Source organism: Myotis nattereri (genome assembly GCF_964212035.1).
Source record: "Myotis nattereri genome assembly, chromosome: 9".
Taxonomy (NCBI): domain Eukaryota; kingdom Metazoa; phylum Chordata; class Mammalia; order Chiroptera; family Vespertilionidae; genus Myotis; species Myotis nattereri.
In genome coordinates this window covers 21,970,410-21,987,028 of record NC_138084.1, presented here as the reverse complement: position 1 = coordinate 21,987,028, position 16,619 = coordinate 21,970,410, and the positions used below count along the sequence as shown (strand labels likewise).

General features: G+C 41.3%; 1 protein-coding gene across 1 annotated transcript in view; it reads right to left on the bottom strand.

Moving 5' to 3' along the window:
• Nucleotides 1-16,619, bottom strand: part of DCDC1 (doublecortin domain containing 1) — a gene marked incomplete at its 3' end in the record, with an annotated part of 316,122 nt that overhangs the window by 28,372 nt on the left and 271,131 nt on the right. Inside the window, 5 exon segments of the mRNA XM_081100231.1 lie at nt 1,801-1,894; nt 6,941-7,141; nt 8,308-8,466; nt 14,008-14,167; nt 15,738-15,873. Coding sequence (XP_080956357.1) covers nt 1,801-1,894; nt 6,941-7,141; nt 8,308-8,466; nt 14,008-14,167; nt 15,738-15,873 — 750 coding nt within the window.

Genomic DNA, 16,619 nt, shown 5'->3' with positions numbered 1-16,619 from the left:
AATAAAGAATTATACAGATAAATCCTTGTGTAAATCTAAAACTTCTTTAGAACAGACTTCTCAGGTAGAATTGTAAACAAAAGAACACAATCACTTTTAAATATTGAACTTTATCACAGCCAATAATTTCCGGAAAGGTTATTGTAGTTACAAGTCCACCAATAGTATAAGAAATGGCCTGTTTTCCTCACACTCTTGCCAAAACATCTTCAACTTAGTAAATGAAAAGTAATACCTTGCTGATATCTTAATTTACATTTCACTGGTCATCAAGGAGGATTTTTTAAAATGTGAATGCACTCAGCTTTATATGTAATGGAAATAGCATACTTGTTTAAATTATATAACTTATTTCAAGCATAAGTAAAGAAATAAGTTGTTTCCATTTAAGAGAAATTAAACCAGATTAGTTCTAACTAAACATATGACACCTAGAGGAACTTTATAATGAATAACACTTACTTTATCAAGGAGAGATTGATAGTAAAGAGGAAAATAAATGAACCTTAGGAATGGATTTAATAGGTCAGATAACAGGGCATCCCTCAGAGGTATGAAAAATAAAGACTATATTTCAAGGAACAGGGAGGGGGGGCCTAGTAAGATTAACCTAACATGCCTCATTTTTATTTATTTACTTGAACTTTAATATTTTACCACAAACTGATTGCTTCAAGAAATAAAAATGAAACACCAGCAACAACAACAAAAAATCTTTAAAATCAATACAAATTATCTTGATATCAAACTCATTTCTTATAAAATGGAAACCTTAAGGGAAACATCCATTCCTATAATTTTATGAAACTGATTAAGGGACTAAATTTGCATCTGCATGAGGTTTTTATCTTGCTGCCAAAGAGGCACCTGACAGGGAAGAATGTGATACTATATATACTGTGTCTCTTAGAACAAATTTTAAGCCCATATTTATCATCAGGATAGAAGACTTAATTAAGCTTTGATATTCGTCCAGATTGCTTTGTCCCAACTTTGGATTCATTGCTATTAAAAACATGGGATAAAAGAAATGTTACTTGGAGACAATATATTCTGTTCACCAAAAAGAAGGTAAAGATTGTGGAGGATACAGAAAATAAATTCAGAGCAGGGAGGCTCCTAAACTTTCTCCCCTCCTAACAAGAAAAAACACACATAAACACATATTTATTTAGGAGTGTCTTTGATTATAAATAAGTAAATGAGGAAAACATACAAACATGAACAAAAACAACAAAAAAGACCTGCCCAGGTGTTTGCCTAAAACCTAAATGAAGCTAGACTTTTTTGGAGTCTCAAAAAATTGTTTGGCTGCTATAAATATTTGTAAAAAGCATGTCAAAAGTGTCATTAGAATTAACACTGTTGAGCTCACATCCTTCAGGAAGAGCCTTCTGACCATGTTCTTTCACTCTAGTTGCCAATGAACTTAAAACATGTGGAGCATCTAGCAGCCACTCCACTGACTGTACCCACCACTGAGACTGCAAGCTATGTGAATACTGCTGGGACAATTGCTCATGCTTGCCATTGGAATTGATTTAAGTAGAAAGCATAGCTCCTGACATACAGCAAGCCCACAACCACCATCTGTTGGACTGTTGGATTAAACTAAATTAAGAGCTACATGAACATGTTCAATTTGAAATCTAAGCAGACGGTTGTAAATATTTTAGCAATAGCATTCAAGATAGAATTCTGTGACATCCAATTTCTTTCTCCACACCAAGGACGCATGGAGCTTTACTTGTATTTAACTAAATAAAGGGCCATGATTACTCTTTAGCATATATATCTTACCTGAACAATAACTGGATAGCTGCAGACTTCATTTCCCGTCTTTGTCATAGACACAGCCAGCACAAGCTCTGGGTTCCTCACCAGGTGAAAGGTCCTTGGGAAAACAGGATTAGGCACATTACACAGCAGCATGACCAGCTTTGAGCTCCCTCTGTGCCACTTATTGGTGTGTTACTTCTTGTCTCCATAATGGATGTGCATCCTCTAAGCGTTTCTCCCATTTTACTAGTACAGCAGGCACGATGTTAAGGGTTCTCACAGAGAGTGCTGGAAGAGCACTGCAGGAGGAAGGGGCTCCTCTTTCTGGCTGTGTATGGCGTCCCTAATTGAGAGTGGGATGTCCAGTGATGCTCTTCCCCAACCAGGTGCCCAGAATGCGTGGTCCCTCGGCACCTTCCCAGCCCTGACCTGGCCTCATGATCGCCTGCTTGAGGCTCTCCTGACACAGATCCTGCACGCTCCAGGCTCTCTGCCACACCAGCACCCTCACTCCCTTTACATGCCCATGTGCCCAGCAACCAGTTACACCCCCATTTATGTTCCAGAGGGCTGCTTGCTGCTTGCCCAGCAGCCAAAGACAAAGTCTGGCCAGGCAAACCAGCACCTTTCTTTGCCAGCCAGTGGGCTGCAACCATACCTTTCCAATGGGTTTTGAACTCCAGCCTTGGGGAGGGGCCCAAGTCCAAGTCGGTCCTTTCTTGCCTACTCTCCCTCAGCCTTACAGTATCATATAGAATGTATGTTTGTTTAAATATCCAATAATTACTCTGTTATCATTGTTTAATAAACAATTATGTTAAATTTCTCCTGTTTAAATCACTGTACGGTTTCTGCCTCCAGATTGTACCCAGACTGCTATTCTCTCCTCCCCCATTTAGTTGCTATGGGAGGCAGTGTATCAGAGTGGGAGCCACAGTGCCTAAGTTTGAGTCCTGGGTCCACCTGTCAGTAGCTCCACAGCTCTGCCTAACAACTCTGCCTCAGTATGCTCATCAGTAAAATGGGGTAATACCTCATCAGATGATTGTGGGAATTAAATGAGTTAATGCATGTGAAATGCAATGAATATTGTCTGTTGCACAGTACTCGTATTAGTGACTATTACTAATGGTTGTGATTTTTTTTTATAGATTTCCCTCAATTATTTTTTTCTAAAGGAGCTTTCCCTAAAAGTCCAAGGTATGTGGTGAATATTTTTATGTGATCTTATTGGAGCTAACATAAGGCCCCCCTCGAGTGGAAAACAAAATGAAAATTATTGAGCTAAAACCTTCAAATTCTTTTCCTTGCATCACTTAAAAGCAAAAATAAACCGACCATTTTAGGCTCTTGTCTGTATGGAAAGAGCCAGTTCTTTCCCTCTGTCAACATAGTTACATTATAGATCAATAGTGGCATTTCTGCTGTGGAAAATACAACTCCTCCTGAACATAAAATTTAATGATGTGGGAGTAGAGAAGGGATCTATTATAAAAGTAATATATTTTTCCTTTCAAGACTGAGAAAATTCCAGGCCTCTAATTTAAATCTCTGACCATAGGACAATATATCCTCATTGTAAAAATATACAAAATATTGAAGACTATAGTAAAATTATAACACAATTTTAAACATTACTCTGACTTCTACAAGATAATCACTATTAATCTTACAATGTGTTTCCTCCTTCTATTATTAGTTAATGAAGTATCATTTTAAATCCAAAGTGGATATTCAATTTTATCAAATACCTTCTTAGCTTTTATGAAGATGGTGCACATGGCAAGGGAACTGATATTCTATATTGCTCATCTCTGCAGCCTCAGCATGTTGCGGACTTTGCACCTTGCATTCTTATTGGCATTCAATAGTATGTGAATGAATGAATGAATGAATGAGCATATATTTCTGCAGCAACCTATTGAGATGCCAATATTAGTTACCTAGCTATCTCTGTGTTTTGCTGACTAGAATGACTAGAATAGATATAGCAACTTCCCCAGGCTTCAGTGCCCTGCTCAGCCATCATAGAGTTGGTTTTTCTTTTTCCTTTTGAACAATGCAGCTAACTGGTGCTTGCCCACAGCAGGAATGCTTATGTTCTGCAGGAAGCCTGAGCTTATAGAGCTCTACACAAAACCCCCTGCATGCCAAAGAGCAAGGTGAGAAATCACTCTGTGTCCTAGCAATACCCAGCACAATACCACTGTCTCTTTCATTAACCCATGCTATGAACACATACAAGTCACTTCATCTCCTTGAGCCTCAGTTTACCTAGACTAGTGACTAAGACTAGAAGGTTTTAAAGACTGTTTTGAGCTCCAAATTCCATGATGCTGAATTTCCCCCTCTATAACCTTGAGTGCTGTTGAGGGAATTTTCATCCCTGAGGATTTCTTCATATTTTTTCATATTTCCCTTTAGAGACCAAATGATTAACTTGGATTGTGCCAGAGAAAATGGGAGGAAGATGCCAGATTATCTCAAAAGTTGATCTGGACCTTCTTCTGTGGGGCTGAAAACCAAGCAACTGAGACGCTAGCAATTTCCTGTGCCTTTCAGGGTCCCCTTGCTCACTTCTTGCCCTTCCAGCCGAGACGATGTGTTATCCCATCAAGGCCTGAATGAAAAGACTAAAAGTAGATAATTCTGGGCACAGTGATGCCCCTTAGTACCTTCCACAATGTTGGCAGTGAGATACTCTGCCCCCACCCTATTATTCCAAATACTGAAAGGGCAGTTGCCTCCCTAAACATAAATGTATTGCCTGGGCAAAATAAGGAGGATCAAAAGACAGTGGTTCACATAAATGAATTTTCTATAGGTTCTGCTACACAGTGCAATCAAGGTTCTCCAGGCCTTACCAGTTAATCAGAACCGATGGGTTTCAATACCCAATTAGGCAGGGGGAAAAAACCCAAACACACACAGCAAGATGCCAACCGGAAATGTGAAAGGAAGAATTACTGTCACTAGGCAGACACACTTCTGCCACAGGACATATATTCCTCTAAATCGTGCCCACAATTAATCATCCAGACTTCTGCGAAACCTCTGTCCAAATGTTTGTGGAGTCTCCAGATGGTGGCCAATGTGCTCATGAGCAAATCCTGTTCCACTGCCCCTCCCCCTCACGGCTCCATCTCTTCTCTCAGACTCTGGAGTTTCCCATCAGAGATCAATCAATACCACCATTTCCCACCAATGGTCCCTCTCTTACACGGCTTGACATGGGAGGCCTCGAGAAGGCCAAGTTGTAGAGTGTTTTGGAAAGTAGAAGGACATCGGAAGAGGCTGTTCTCTTTCATGTTACATGTGGTTACATTTTCCAAAGCAGTGCTGATCATAGTCCAGTATTTCAGAGTTTTAGGCAAACTTCTCTTTTATTTTCACTTAAATAGCCGTGCCCTCCTCCTGCTTTCTCTACTGCAATGAAGATGAAAAATGAAACCAGTGCCAGACACTCAGGAGGACCCAGAAACTGTCTTCTCTTCCAATGAACAAGTGTTTCTGAGTTAAACTCATCATGCTTGGCTTTCTCCTCTCTTGGGTCACATTTCCCATATGTGTTCACCCCAGTTCATCAGCCATGCTTGAATTCCAATTGAGGCTCAAGCAGGACCTGTACTATTAACACAGACAGGCAAGGCAGTAAGATGCTAAATTCTAGAAATGTAGAGATGGGGCAGTACCAGCTCTGTAGGGGCAGGGATATTTATCTGTTTTGTTCTTAAACCTAAAACACTGCCTGTGAAATATTCTTTATAGCTGAATGAATGCATTCTGGTTCCATAAAGCCAGCCATTGACAGGGACAAAAACCTGCTTCCTAGCTTCCCATTGCAAAGACAGCTTAGCTAGGCTAGGATGAATGGGGCCAAGGAAAACACTCACCAGGTCCATCTACATGTTGGCTTTTCAGCTTTCTGTAAAACAAGCCCAGCAAGTCTCCCTTGCTGGCAGTTTTGCTCATCTCAGACAGTGAGCAGATTAAGGCTAGCTCCTTTGCGGCACATGCTGGGCCCTCTGCTGCCCCCTGCTGAAGTTTATGCAATCTCTGTCAAAGCAGCAATTCCTAAACCTTTTGCATCACACACCTTTTGAGAATCCAATGAAAATCACAGCTCCTTTCCAGAAAAAAACAACTGTATTGCACAAATACACAAACACAAACTTTATATGGCATTTCAAAAGACTGAAGAGGCCCCTGGAGACCCACCATATAACACTAATGGTAGAGCCTGAAGCAAACCAATCTAAAAACCAAGGAGTTCTTTTCTTTCTTGTTAAGGAAATGTTCAAACATGCACAAAAAAACCAGAGAGAAATGTTGAAGAAACCACCACTGATTCAACAGTGAGCAATATTCTGCCATTCTTGTTTCATCCATTCCCCTCCCAACTTTAAACATTTTTGCTTTTGCTGGAATATTTTAAAGTAAATCTGAGATAGCCCTTAATTTTACCTGTAATACAACAATATATATTCCAGTGATCAGGGTTTTCTTTTTCTTTTTTTATCATAACCCTTATAACACCCAATAAAATTAATAATACTTCCTTCATATTATCGGGCACCCAGACTGCTTTGAATTTCCTCTGATTATCTCAATAATAACTGTCTGACAGTGGTTGGCTTGAATCTGGATCCAAACAAGGGCTCCCCATCAGATTGGCTTAATGTATTTGAATAGGTAAGAATTAGTTTTCACTGTGAGTGGAAGTCATATCAGTTGACTATTTGATGGAAGGACGGGAGGGAAGGCATGTATATGGGGAGGTGCAGGAGATTGAGTTATGAAAAGCAAATTTTAAAAAATGATGTCTTTTTGGAATTCTTACTTTATTCCTTCAAATCCTAAAAATAAAATTAGATAAGAGTCCAGTTTTCTCTTGACCTCAAAGGCCAGTTAAAGCTATGAACCCAGTAGGTCAGATTTCATGTTTCTTCTCTGAATCAATAGCAAATAAGTTGTGTGTAGACTACTGAGAATTTACATTGGCTCTCGCTCTCTTTCTCTTCCTTGAATAGGATAAAAATGTATTGGCTATGTTAAATAGAAAATCCAAAGCCCTCAAATATACATGAGCCTGCTCTGTGGGGACCAGGCAAATCTCCCACTCACTTGTTGATATATTAACCCCCAAATATAATGCGTTCACCTGCTGCCTTCCTTGTGCATCCAGCGCTGATGACCGTCATTGGCTTTTTTCTCCACCAAAACCACCTCCATGCCTGAACGCAGGTCTGGACCTCGCACCCCCAGGACTAGCTGAGGAGCTGCATGACTTATGATTTGCCCATCTCTGTATTCAAACTGCTGGTGGCAGAGCTTCTGCAATTTACTCCACTTTGGAGAATGGCTGAGATAAAAAAAAAAAATCCCATTATGTGCAGAGAAATACCCCGTGCCCTTGATGTGCTGGAGATGGCAAGTTCTGTCAGCAGGAGACCCGCTCTGAACCAAATTCACTTATAATGGTGAGCCATCACCCTTGGGACAGCAGCAATGCTATTTGCACTACCACACACTGATGTACGAAGTAGAATTCTGAGTTTATTTAGTAACAGAAATAAATGTTTATCTGCGAGAATATGAGAAACTCATCAGCAAAGAAAAAAGACATTCAGTTGAAGAGATAATTTAGTTAAAGTGGAAAAAGAAGTTAGAAAAAATAAGGCATGTAGAATCAAAACAGAGAAAAATAAAGGAGTTCTGTTTAAACCATGAGTGTTTCTATCCTCTATCTAGACTGCTGGCAAATAGAACATTATTCTCCTAGTTTTTCAATTTTCCCTAACAACTCATACTCATAACAACTCAATATAATATAAAATAATAATATGTGAATAAGTTAATTTAAAGGAATCTCTTACTAAGGCTCTTAAGGGATTAAGTAAGCTTATTAAACATACTAAATATCACAATGCATTGGCAATTAAATTAATTTATAAAGATTTATTAAGACTAGTAGATGTTCATATTAATAGACTAATATAAACATTTATTAGTGTAAAGTGCATAGACTAATGCTAAATGTTTAAGTGCCAAAACTATTTAATACATATAAGCTGCTATAATGTTAAGTAAATGTCTAAAGATGATAGATTGCTGTCATTTCACTGGGCACTGATGAGAAAATAATAAAATTAAGAAAGAAGAAATTGCATTTTACTAATTTCTTAAAGACATCAGGGCATCTTATATGTTAATGCATAAGTTTATTCACACATTTATTCAACAAATATACAAGCTCTGTGCTAACTTCTCAGGAGGCAAAGATGGATAAGCTTTAACAGAAAAGACACACCAGTGAAAATAAATTATATTATTTAGCTAAAGTGTGAAAGACCTTCCCGTCAATACTTGCAAATACTTCAGTCAAAAACATAAGAAAGACAAAAATGTGTATGTTGATGTAAATAGCAGCTAACAATAATGCAAATCCTTAGGAATATTCTTGCCCCAAAGTGAGAAAATCTAAGATCAGCTAGAAATCTGTATAACGAATCCATTGGAACTTTTTACCTGTATTTTCTCTGTGGTTCCACATTTTCTAAGATCTCTTCCTGCATCTTCTTTGGAAAACTGTCGCCCTCATCAGAGATATGAGAAGGTTCCTGCCAGGCATACTTGAGAGGCGTGTGACGAGCCTTCATTCGGAGATGGGCTTTTGCATGTGAATCTCTATTGAGGTTCATAAACAAACACAAGCCTAAGAATTCGGATTCATACTACCAGAATTTTCTCTGAGGAGTATTCTGATCGCATCCTGAAGGATACTGACAGATCGTAAATCATATTTCCATAGTGATGCCTAACATTGCAAATCCATATCCAATAATACATAATTTAGATGTTTTAATATAAAATTGCAAATAACATTCCATTATCACATAATAAACAGCATTAATCTTTGTTAAGTTTACTCAGAAAAAAATAGACCATATATTATGCTTCAAAAATTATAAGATTAAGACTATTTAGTAGTTTAAGAAATTCCTAACAGACATGTACGGAGAATCCTTGTACCCATCCCATAAGTGGGTCATATTTCTGTCTGGAACAGTACAGCTAGATTGCTGGGTTTCATAAAGTTTATTCATTAGACAACATTAACGGAATCTTAATTAACTTAACTTTTCCGCTCAATAGAGGAATCTAGGGAGATTCAAATAGTCTTGGCACTAATAGTGCCAGCTTCTGATAGAGAAAAATGTACTAAAACACCCAGAGTAAATAGTCATCATTGGAGTAACTGTGCCCGCCTTCTCGCTCCTTAAGAAGATGAGCACGGAAGCATAGCCGCCACACAGATCTGTACATATCCAGTTCCATGCCACACTGTTCAGGGCACTTTTGCACTCTGTGGGATCAAGACACAGCATGAGAACTGCTCATCCGAAAGCAGGATAAATATATAGGCAAAGCAGCAAGCATATGTCAGCACTGTAAATATGCGCATGTGAAAATCAAGCGCTCTGGGATAGGCTGTGACCACCAAGGCCTGGTGGTGCTTTGATGTCACTGTAAACAATACCAAATTGCCAAAATCTTCAAGGACGACTCCTGTGTCGGCGGAGCAGACCAGACACTTTTCCCGTGTAACAAAAGTATGACATGTGGGTATGAAATTGGTGAGTAATCACGACTTTATTCGGAACTGCAGCACAAGCTGCTTCCCAAATGAAAACTCTCACTAACTGTTAAAAAACAACAGTGCCATCTTGTGTTGAAAATTAAAAAACACACAACAGCTTTCCCACAAACTCCATTTCTTTGAGGAAAAGAGGGAGGAAGAGGTCATTTTAGTTTTAACACATTTAGTAGTGTGTAAACAATATTCTTCCTCCAAATCCAGATGTTTTGTTTTTTAACTTGGAATTTACCTACTAGTATATGCTCTTGGGTTTCCAGACAAATGAAGTAGAATCAAGTCAATTTTAAAAACGGTCATTTAAAAATCCATCTGGCTTTATTAATTCGTTTATCCATTCATTCATAAAGCTAATTATTCATTATTAGTTATCCATATCTTTCACTAATATTTATTGAACATTTACTATATGATAGCTGCCGAGTTCTAAGTGTCAGAATACAGTGATAAACAAAACATAATTTATCAGAGTTCATGGAGCTTACATTCTAGTGGAGAGCAGAGAGATAAGAAAATGAATAAATAAACAAAATAAGTGCCAAAGTGGAATAAAACAGAATACTGCGATACAAATTGGTTGGGGCGGGGTCTAGTTTAGGAATGGACTCAGAGAGGGCTCCTCTGAGAGATGATGTTTGAGTTGAGACCTGGACAATGGGGAGGAGTCAGCCACGTGAGGATGTGGAGGGAGAGCGTTCCGAGCAGAGAAAAGAACAAATGGAATGTCTCTGAGGCAAGAATATGTTTGTCTCATTTGAGGAACAGAGACACTGGTGTGACAGGCATGCAGTGAGTAAGGGGAAAGGTAGTAGGGGAGGAAGCTTACCAGGAGGGCAGGGCCTGCCTTCAGTGCAGTGAGGAAAAGGGAAGGTGCCCCCACTCCCCCCCCCCCCAACTGCCACCAACCCAGTGGCAGGCTCTGAATGCTTTTTCTTCCATCAGGCATCACAGCAGAGGTCAGTGCTCCCAAAGTTTCTATTTCACTGTGCTTCTTACCATTTTTACCAGAAGTCTTTACATAGAACCCATCTATCAAAAGGGTTCCTTCCATATTTATGGCCTAGTCTATTGCTATATGGATGTCCCTTCTTGAGCCATACTACTTCCCAAATAAGTGAAAACTGCCAACCAAACATATCTAAGAAAGTCTAGGGAAATCTTACACTGACTTTCTAATGTAAGATGATTTAAAATCAACTCACTGAAAAAAGTTCAAAGAACCAATGAAAGTTAGTCTGGAAAAAAGATAACCCGGTGGGCTAATGATGGGGAGCTTTGAATATTTTGAGGACTTTTAAGTAGAAGAGGAATAGGGCATTGCATAGAGATACAGAAGAAATCATAGGATGGAGATAATTTAATTCATTATTTCAGCATTAAAATGGGCTGCCTTGTGAAATAGTGATCTTCCTGTTATTAGGAGTATTCAAGAAGACACTGTATGAAAAGGGCCTGCCTGGACTGTGCAAGAGACTCCTGGATTATGTTTTGAGTGGACTCCATCACTTGTACCTCAAGGACTCCAAGCCTGATGAAATCTATGAATCAGAACACTGTCAGTGTTTATTCTCAAAGATGTTCTTTTTCTTAGTTTCTCTTTATTTTTTTCCAAGTGCAGTCTAATAACTCAGAGGCCAGATGATACATCTTTTAGAGGAAGAATGAAAGGGGCTTTGGGAAGGTTTGTGGTCAGTTCCCGAACCATTGAGTAAGATGACATGTAAGTCAAATCATTCTCTCTGACAAAGGCTTTCTGGTGTCTCTGTTGGGATAGGACATCGGACCAGATGACTCACTCATCAAAATCTGAAGTTTGAACCCTAAAGTAAAAGTTTATCCTATCTAATAAAAGAGAAACATGGTAATTGGTGTACGACCGCTACCCTTCCCATTGGCTAATCAGTGATATATGCAAATTAACTGCCAGCCAAGATGGCGGCCGGCAGCCAGGCAGCTTGAAACTAACATGAGGCTTGCTTCCTTCAGTGACGGAGAAAACCAACGTTCCCCACCTGCCTTGCCCGCCTCTGAGCCTGCAGTTTAAAAAACATTGTAACAAATATAGAAGCTAAACAAAACCCCAGAAACCTGCTTTCAGCGAGCCGGGATCTCAGAGCTGGAATTGATACAGAGTTTCGATTATAGAACCTAAACAAACCAGATACCTGCTTTCAGCAGCGGATGCCTAAGAGCTGGAGCCTCAGAGCTAAAGCTGGCCCAGGATAAAAAAAGAAAAAAGAAAAAAAGGAGCAGTTGGGAGCTTCAGTCCCAGCCTGAAAACAGCCCTCAGCCCCTCACCCAGACTGGCCAGGCACCCCAGTGGGGACCCCCACCCTGAAGGGTCTGTGACCAGCTGCAAACAGCCATCATCCCCTCACCCAGGCTGGCCTGGCACCCCAGTGGAGACCCCCACCCTGATCCAGGACACCCTTCAGGACAAACCAGCCGGCCCCCACACGTGCACCAGGCCTCTATCCTATATAGTAAAAGGGTAATATGCCTCCCAGCACCGGGATCAGCTGAGCCGTGAGGCCTCCCGGCACCGGGATCAGCGTGACAGGGGGCAGCGCCCAAACCCCCTGATCGCCCTGCAGCTCTGTGGGTGACAGGGGGTGGGGCCACAACCTTCCTATCTGCCCTGCTCTGTTCCTGACAGGGGAAGGCGCCCCAACCCCCTGATCGGCCCTGCTCTGTGCCTGATATGGGGGAGCTCCCCAACCCCCTGATCGCCCTGCGGCTCTGTGTGTGACAGGGTGTGGCGCCCTAACACCCCCACCCCACGGGCCCTGCTCTGTGTGTGACGGGGTAGAGCCATAACCTCCCCATCAGCCCTGCCCTGAGTGTGAGAGTGGTGGCGCCCCAACCCCCTGATCAGCCCTGCTCTGTGGGTGATAGAGGGCGGCGCCCCCTCTCCCCCCATGGGCCCTGCTCTGTGTGTGATGGGGTAGAGCCATAACCTCCCCATCGGCCCTGCCCTGAGTGTGAGAGTGGTGGCGCCCCAACCCTCTGATCGGCCCTACTCTGTGGGTGATAGAGGGCAGCGCCCCAATCCCCTGATCCGCCCTGCTCTGTGCATGACGGGGGAGCTCCTCAATCCCCTGATGGGCCCTGCTCTGTGCGTGACAGGGGGGAGCTCCCCACCCCCCTGATTGGCCCTGCTCTGTGCATGACAGGGGGTGGCGCCGCAACCTCCCCATCGACCCTGCCTTGAGTGTGACAGGGGGCGGTGCCCCAACCCCCCAATCGGCCCTACCCTGAGCATGACTGAGGGTGGCATTGCAACCTCCCAATCCGCCCTGCTCTGTGCATGACAGGGGGTGGCACCCCAACTCCCCAATCGGCCCTGCTCTGAGCCCGACCAGGGGCTGCACCTAGGGATTGGGCCTGCCCTCTGCCACCCAGGAGCAGGCCTAAGCCAGCAGGTCGTTATCTCCCGAGAGGTCCCAGACTGCAAGAGGGCACAGGCCGAGCTGAGGGACCCCCCCTCCCACCCCCACCCCAGTGCACAAATTTTTGTGCACCGGACCTCTAGTATTCTTATAATTAAGGACAGAAACAGTCTTTTTAGACAGTTTATAACAATTAATTTTCACAGTTACTGCAATGGCAATAGATCAACTATTTGTGGTTTTATGATTTGAAAACTCAATCATTTATTTATTCAATAATGATTAAAGTCAGTTTACCCTGCTCTTCACAAAAGACAGAGATTTTGCCCTCGAGGAATTCCCCGGTTGGTGGTTGTGTGGTAAAGGGGTGTGTGTGTGTGTGTGTGTGTGTGTGTGTGTGTGTGTTAATCTTGCTATCTATGATCATTGCTATAACTTATTTCAATGATGAAAAATTATTCCATGGATGAAGACAGGGCAAGTCAAGACACTTCAGGTGGAGAGAAAGGAATGTGGCTCAGAGCATGCCACGTTCAGGTGACAGCTTGTAGCTGCTGAGCTGGAGGGTGGAGTTCATAGGCAGGAAGAAAAAAAGGTAGAGTGAGGCGGGCATGGGGGTGCCAAGGATGGTCAATGACAGGCCTGGACCAGGGTCTGAAGGGCTCAGGATTCCAGACTAAATATTTTTTCTGTCTGCACAGGTAGCCATTAAAGAATTGTACAAAAAGGATTGTGTTTTAGAAAGAAAGATCATTGTCCACAGATAGAACTTCAGGTGAATTGAAAGGAGATAATTGTGGAGATGAGTCCCATCAGAAAGCCATTTCAGAGTCCAGGATGGTAGCTGTATATTAACATGCACCCAACTTGAAGCTACATTAAGCATAGCTGAGGTCCACATTTATGGAAACAAAACATGATGGATTCTTCAAATAAATGTCTGCGATTCTAATATTCTAGCCTTTAAAAAATAGTAGCATTATGCCAAAATGACTGAAAGTAGATCATTGTGATGGTAGAACAGTGGAGCTGCCAGGAAACCGATTCCATATGAGCTCTTCACCTGACACCCATTTCACACACTTGGCATGGGTTCCCTACTGGGCGCTGTGCTGTTACCAGGCTAATGAGCTGAGTTCAAATACTAAGCAGGCAGCTTTTCTGGCCACACTGATCACTTACAGAGTTTTACTGAGAGCACTTTCCGTTGTTAAAGCATTTTTTTGCATGTGCTCTTCCTCTGGCTCTATAATTTGCTTCTCTTCTCCAGAAGTTGCTACGGGCTTACACACAGCAAGCTTGGCTCCAGACACAATGTCACCTTGGACTTCTAAAACAAGAGCTGAGCAGAAATGCACACATAGCAAGGACAGGTTAGTTCTAATTGCAGAGAACTGGGAATTTGAAAGCACATGCTAAAATACAAATGCAGAAAATGTCCAGCTATTCGGTATAAAGACATCCTAAGAGTAACTGATAATTGCGTTTTAAACGAATACATTGGATTTCACTCAATTTAATTTGTAGATTCTTTCCTCTAAAGATATTCTTAGTCAAAAATATTAACACTAAGTTTTTCCAAAAACAATGAAGTTGTACGTTCTATTTAAATAGACTACATTATTATATATATATGTCTCTAAATCATTCTGTAGAGACCCAAACTCTTTAGTGAATGTCCCCAAGGCTTTGAAACACACATGCAAAGCTTACTGTACAGTGTTCAAAATATGCAAGAGGGTAATGTTTTTAATTATATTAATAATTTCCCCTTCTTGCCATTCTATATATAGAACCTTTGTCCTGGTGCCTGAGGCAGCCTTAATGAATGAGGAAGACCATGAGGAGATGAGAAATGCTACAAGAGGACAAGGATTGTTTTGACTTTCAGCAGAGTATAAGTCAATGGCCATGAAAGTCAGGATGAACTGTCTTGATTTAAGATCTTTCCAAAGGCCTTCAGCTCCCATTTAGCATATCAAAGGTTTGACCTTTCTCAAGGTTGACCTGAAAAAAAACAACAACTGTTTCTGGGCCTGGGGTGAGAAGAGTAAGAAGAGGAGGAAGGCAGAAACCCAGCATGGGGGATCATGTTCCCCTACAGGCTTCACTTCAAGCATCTGAGCTTCACCAAGGAAGTCCTGTGCACACTGCTCATTTTAGGACACTGTAGCAGTTACCCTTGAAGCAGCCTTCAACAAGCCATTTAAATATGAATGTGGAAATGGTTTCTGGGAGGTGCAGCTGTACCCCAGGATTTGCTGACAACCCTACTGGGTGCTTTCCAGAAGAGGTTGCCCAATGAAGGTCAAGGGGTCTTGTAGCAAAGACTTGCAGAGATGACTACCCAGCAACCAGGCTTCCAAGGGCCAGGGGAACCAGAGAAGGGGCTAGGCAGGCAGGAAGCAGCACCCACCCAAAGCATTGTCTAAGCCAAAAGAATGGGACACCATCACCCAGCCATGGGCTTTAGTCAGCAGGGCCCAGAGAGCAAGAGGATCTGCACCCAAATTCTTTCTTCCATCCTAGAAAGGAACTAAAGTGAGAATGGAACCTGCTAAATCTGAAAGTCCCATTCCCGCCCTGAAGGGACTGTTTAAAGTAATTTATGGGATAAAATTTAAACCTGACTGAACAGTTGTCTTGTCCTTGATAGGGGTCTGTGAGGCTCACAAAGAAGACCAGTGTGTTAAAGACAAAATAAATTATGTTCTCTTTGCACAACCAAAGTGTAGTGTAAATGAAAATATACAGCTCTGTTAAATACAAAAATTAGTCTAAAGTGTTAAACAGCAAGATGCAGGCATGAAATACACGCTATTTAAGCAAACTAATTTTTTTTTTTAAAAAAGCACTATCATCAAGTACTTATTTTGGCTGTATACATTAAGGTAAATAACTCCAGTGCTTACCCTCTGTCTTACGTGTATTGCAGAAGGCTTGAATTTTAGAAATGTCTGATGCTAAATTCCTCAGGAAGAGTTGCTTCTTTTGATGAGCAATGGATAGGTCAGGATTGATCCAATGTTCCCCACATGAAACGTATACCTATTGAAGCAATGAGCCTCTGATCCTAAATGCAACTGCTCACAGCAGCATTATGTGCAGTAGGCAAGACTGAAAACAATCAAGATTTCCTATAATAGGTGAGTAGTTAAATTGTGGCATCATGGAATAATACTCAGCAATGAAAAAGGCACACACTATTGATAAAGGCAACAACTTTGATGAATCTCGAGTTTTATACTTCATGCTATCTTTGCAACTTCTTGTGAGTCTATAATTATTTCAAAATAAAAAGTGTTTTAAAATAATTTTGAAAAGAAGGAGAAAAGTAGAGAAGGGAGGCTGGGAGGAAGGAGAGCAGGAGGGAAGGAGGAAAGGAGAGGAGGGGGGGTAGGTAGGTGTAAATCAGGGCTTTGCAAAAAAATATGACTGAGACCCAAATCTTGTCTGCTGCCTGTTTTTAAATAAAGTTGTATTGGAACACAGCTATGCCTGTTCATTTACATGCTGTCTGTGGCTGCATTTGTGCTATAATGGCAGAGTTTCGATAGAGACCATGAAGTCTGTAATATATACCATCTGACCCTTTACAGAAAAAGTTTGATGATCACTGATGTAAATGAACTTGCAGTATATGCACCAAAATGTTAATGGGGATATTTCTAGATACTAGATTATGAATGATACTTTTTCATTTTGCTTATGTGTATTTCATAAATGGCCTTACATAAATACATATTTCTTTGAAGTAAAAAAAGAGAACTATTTCTATTTGTTGAGAAAGATTC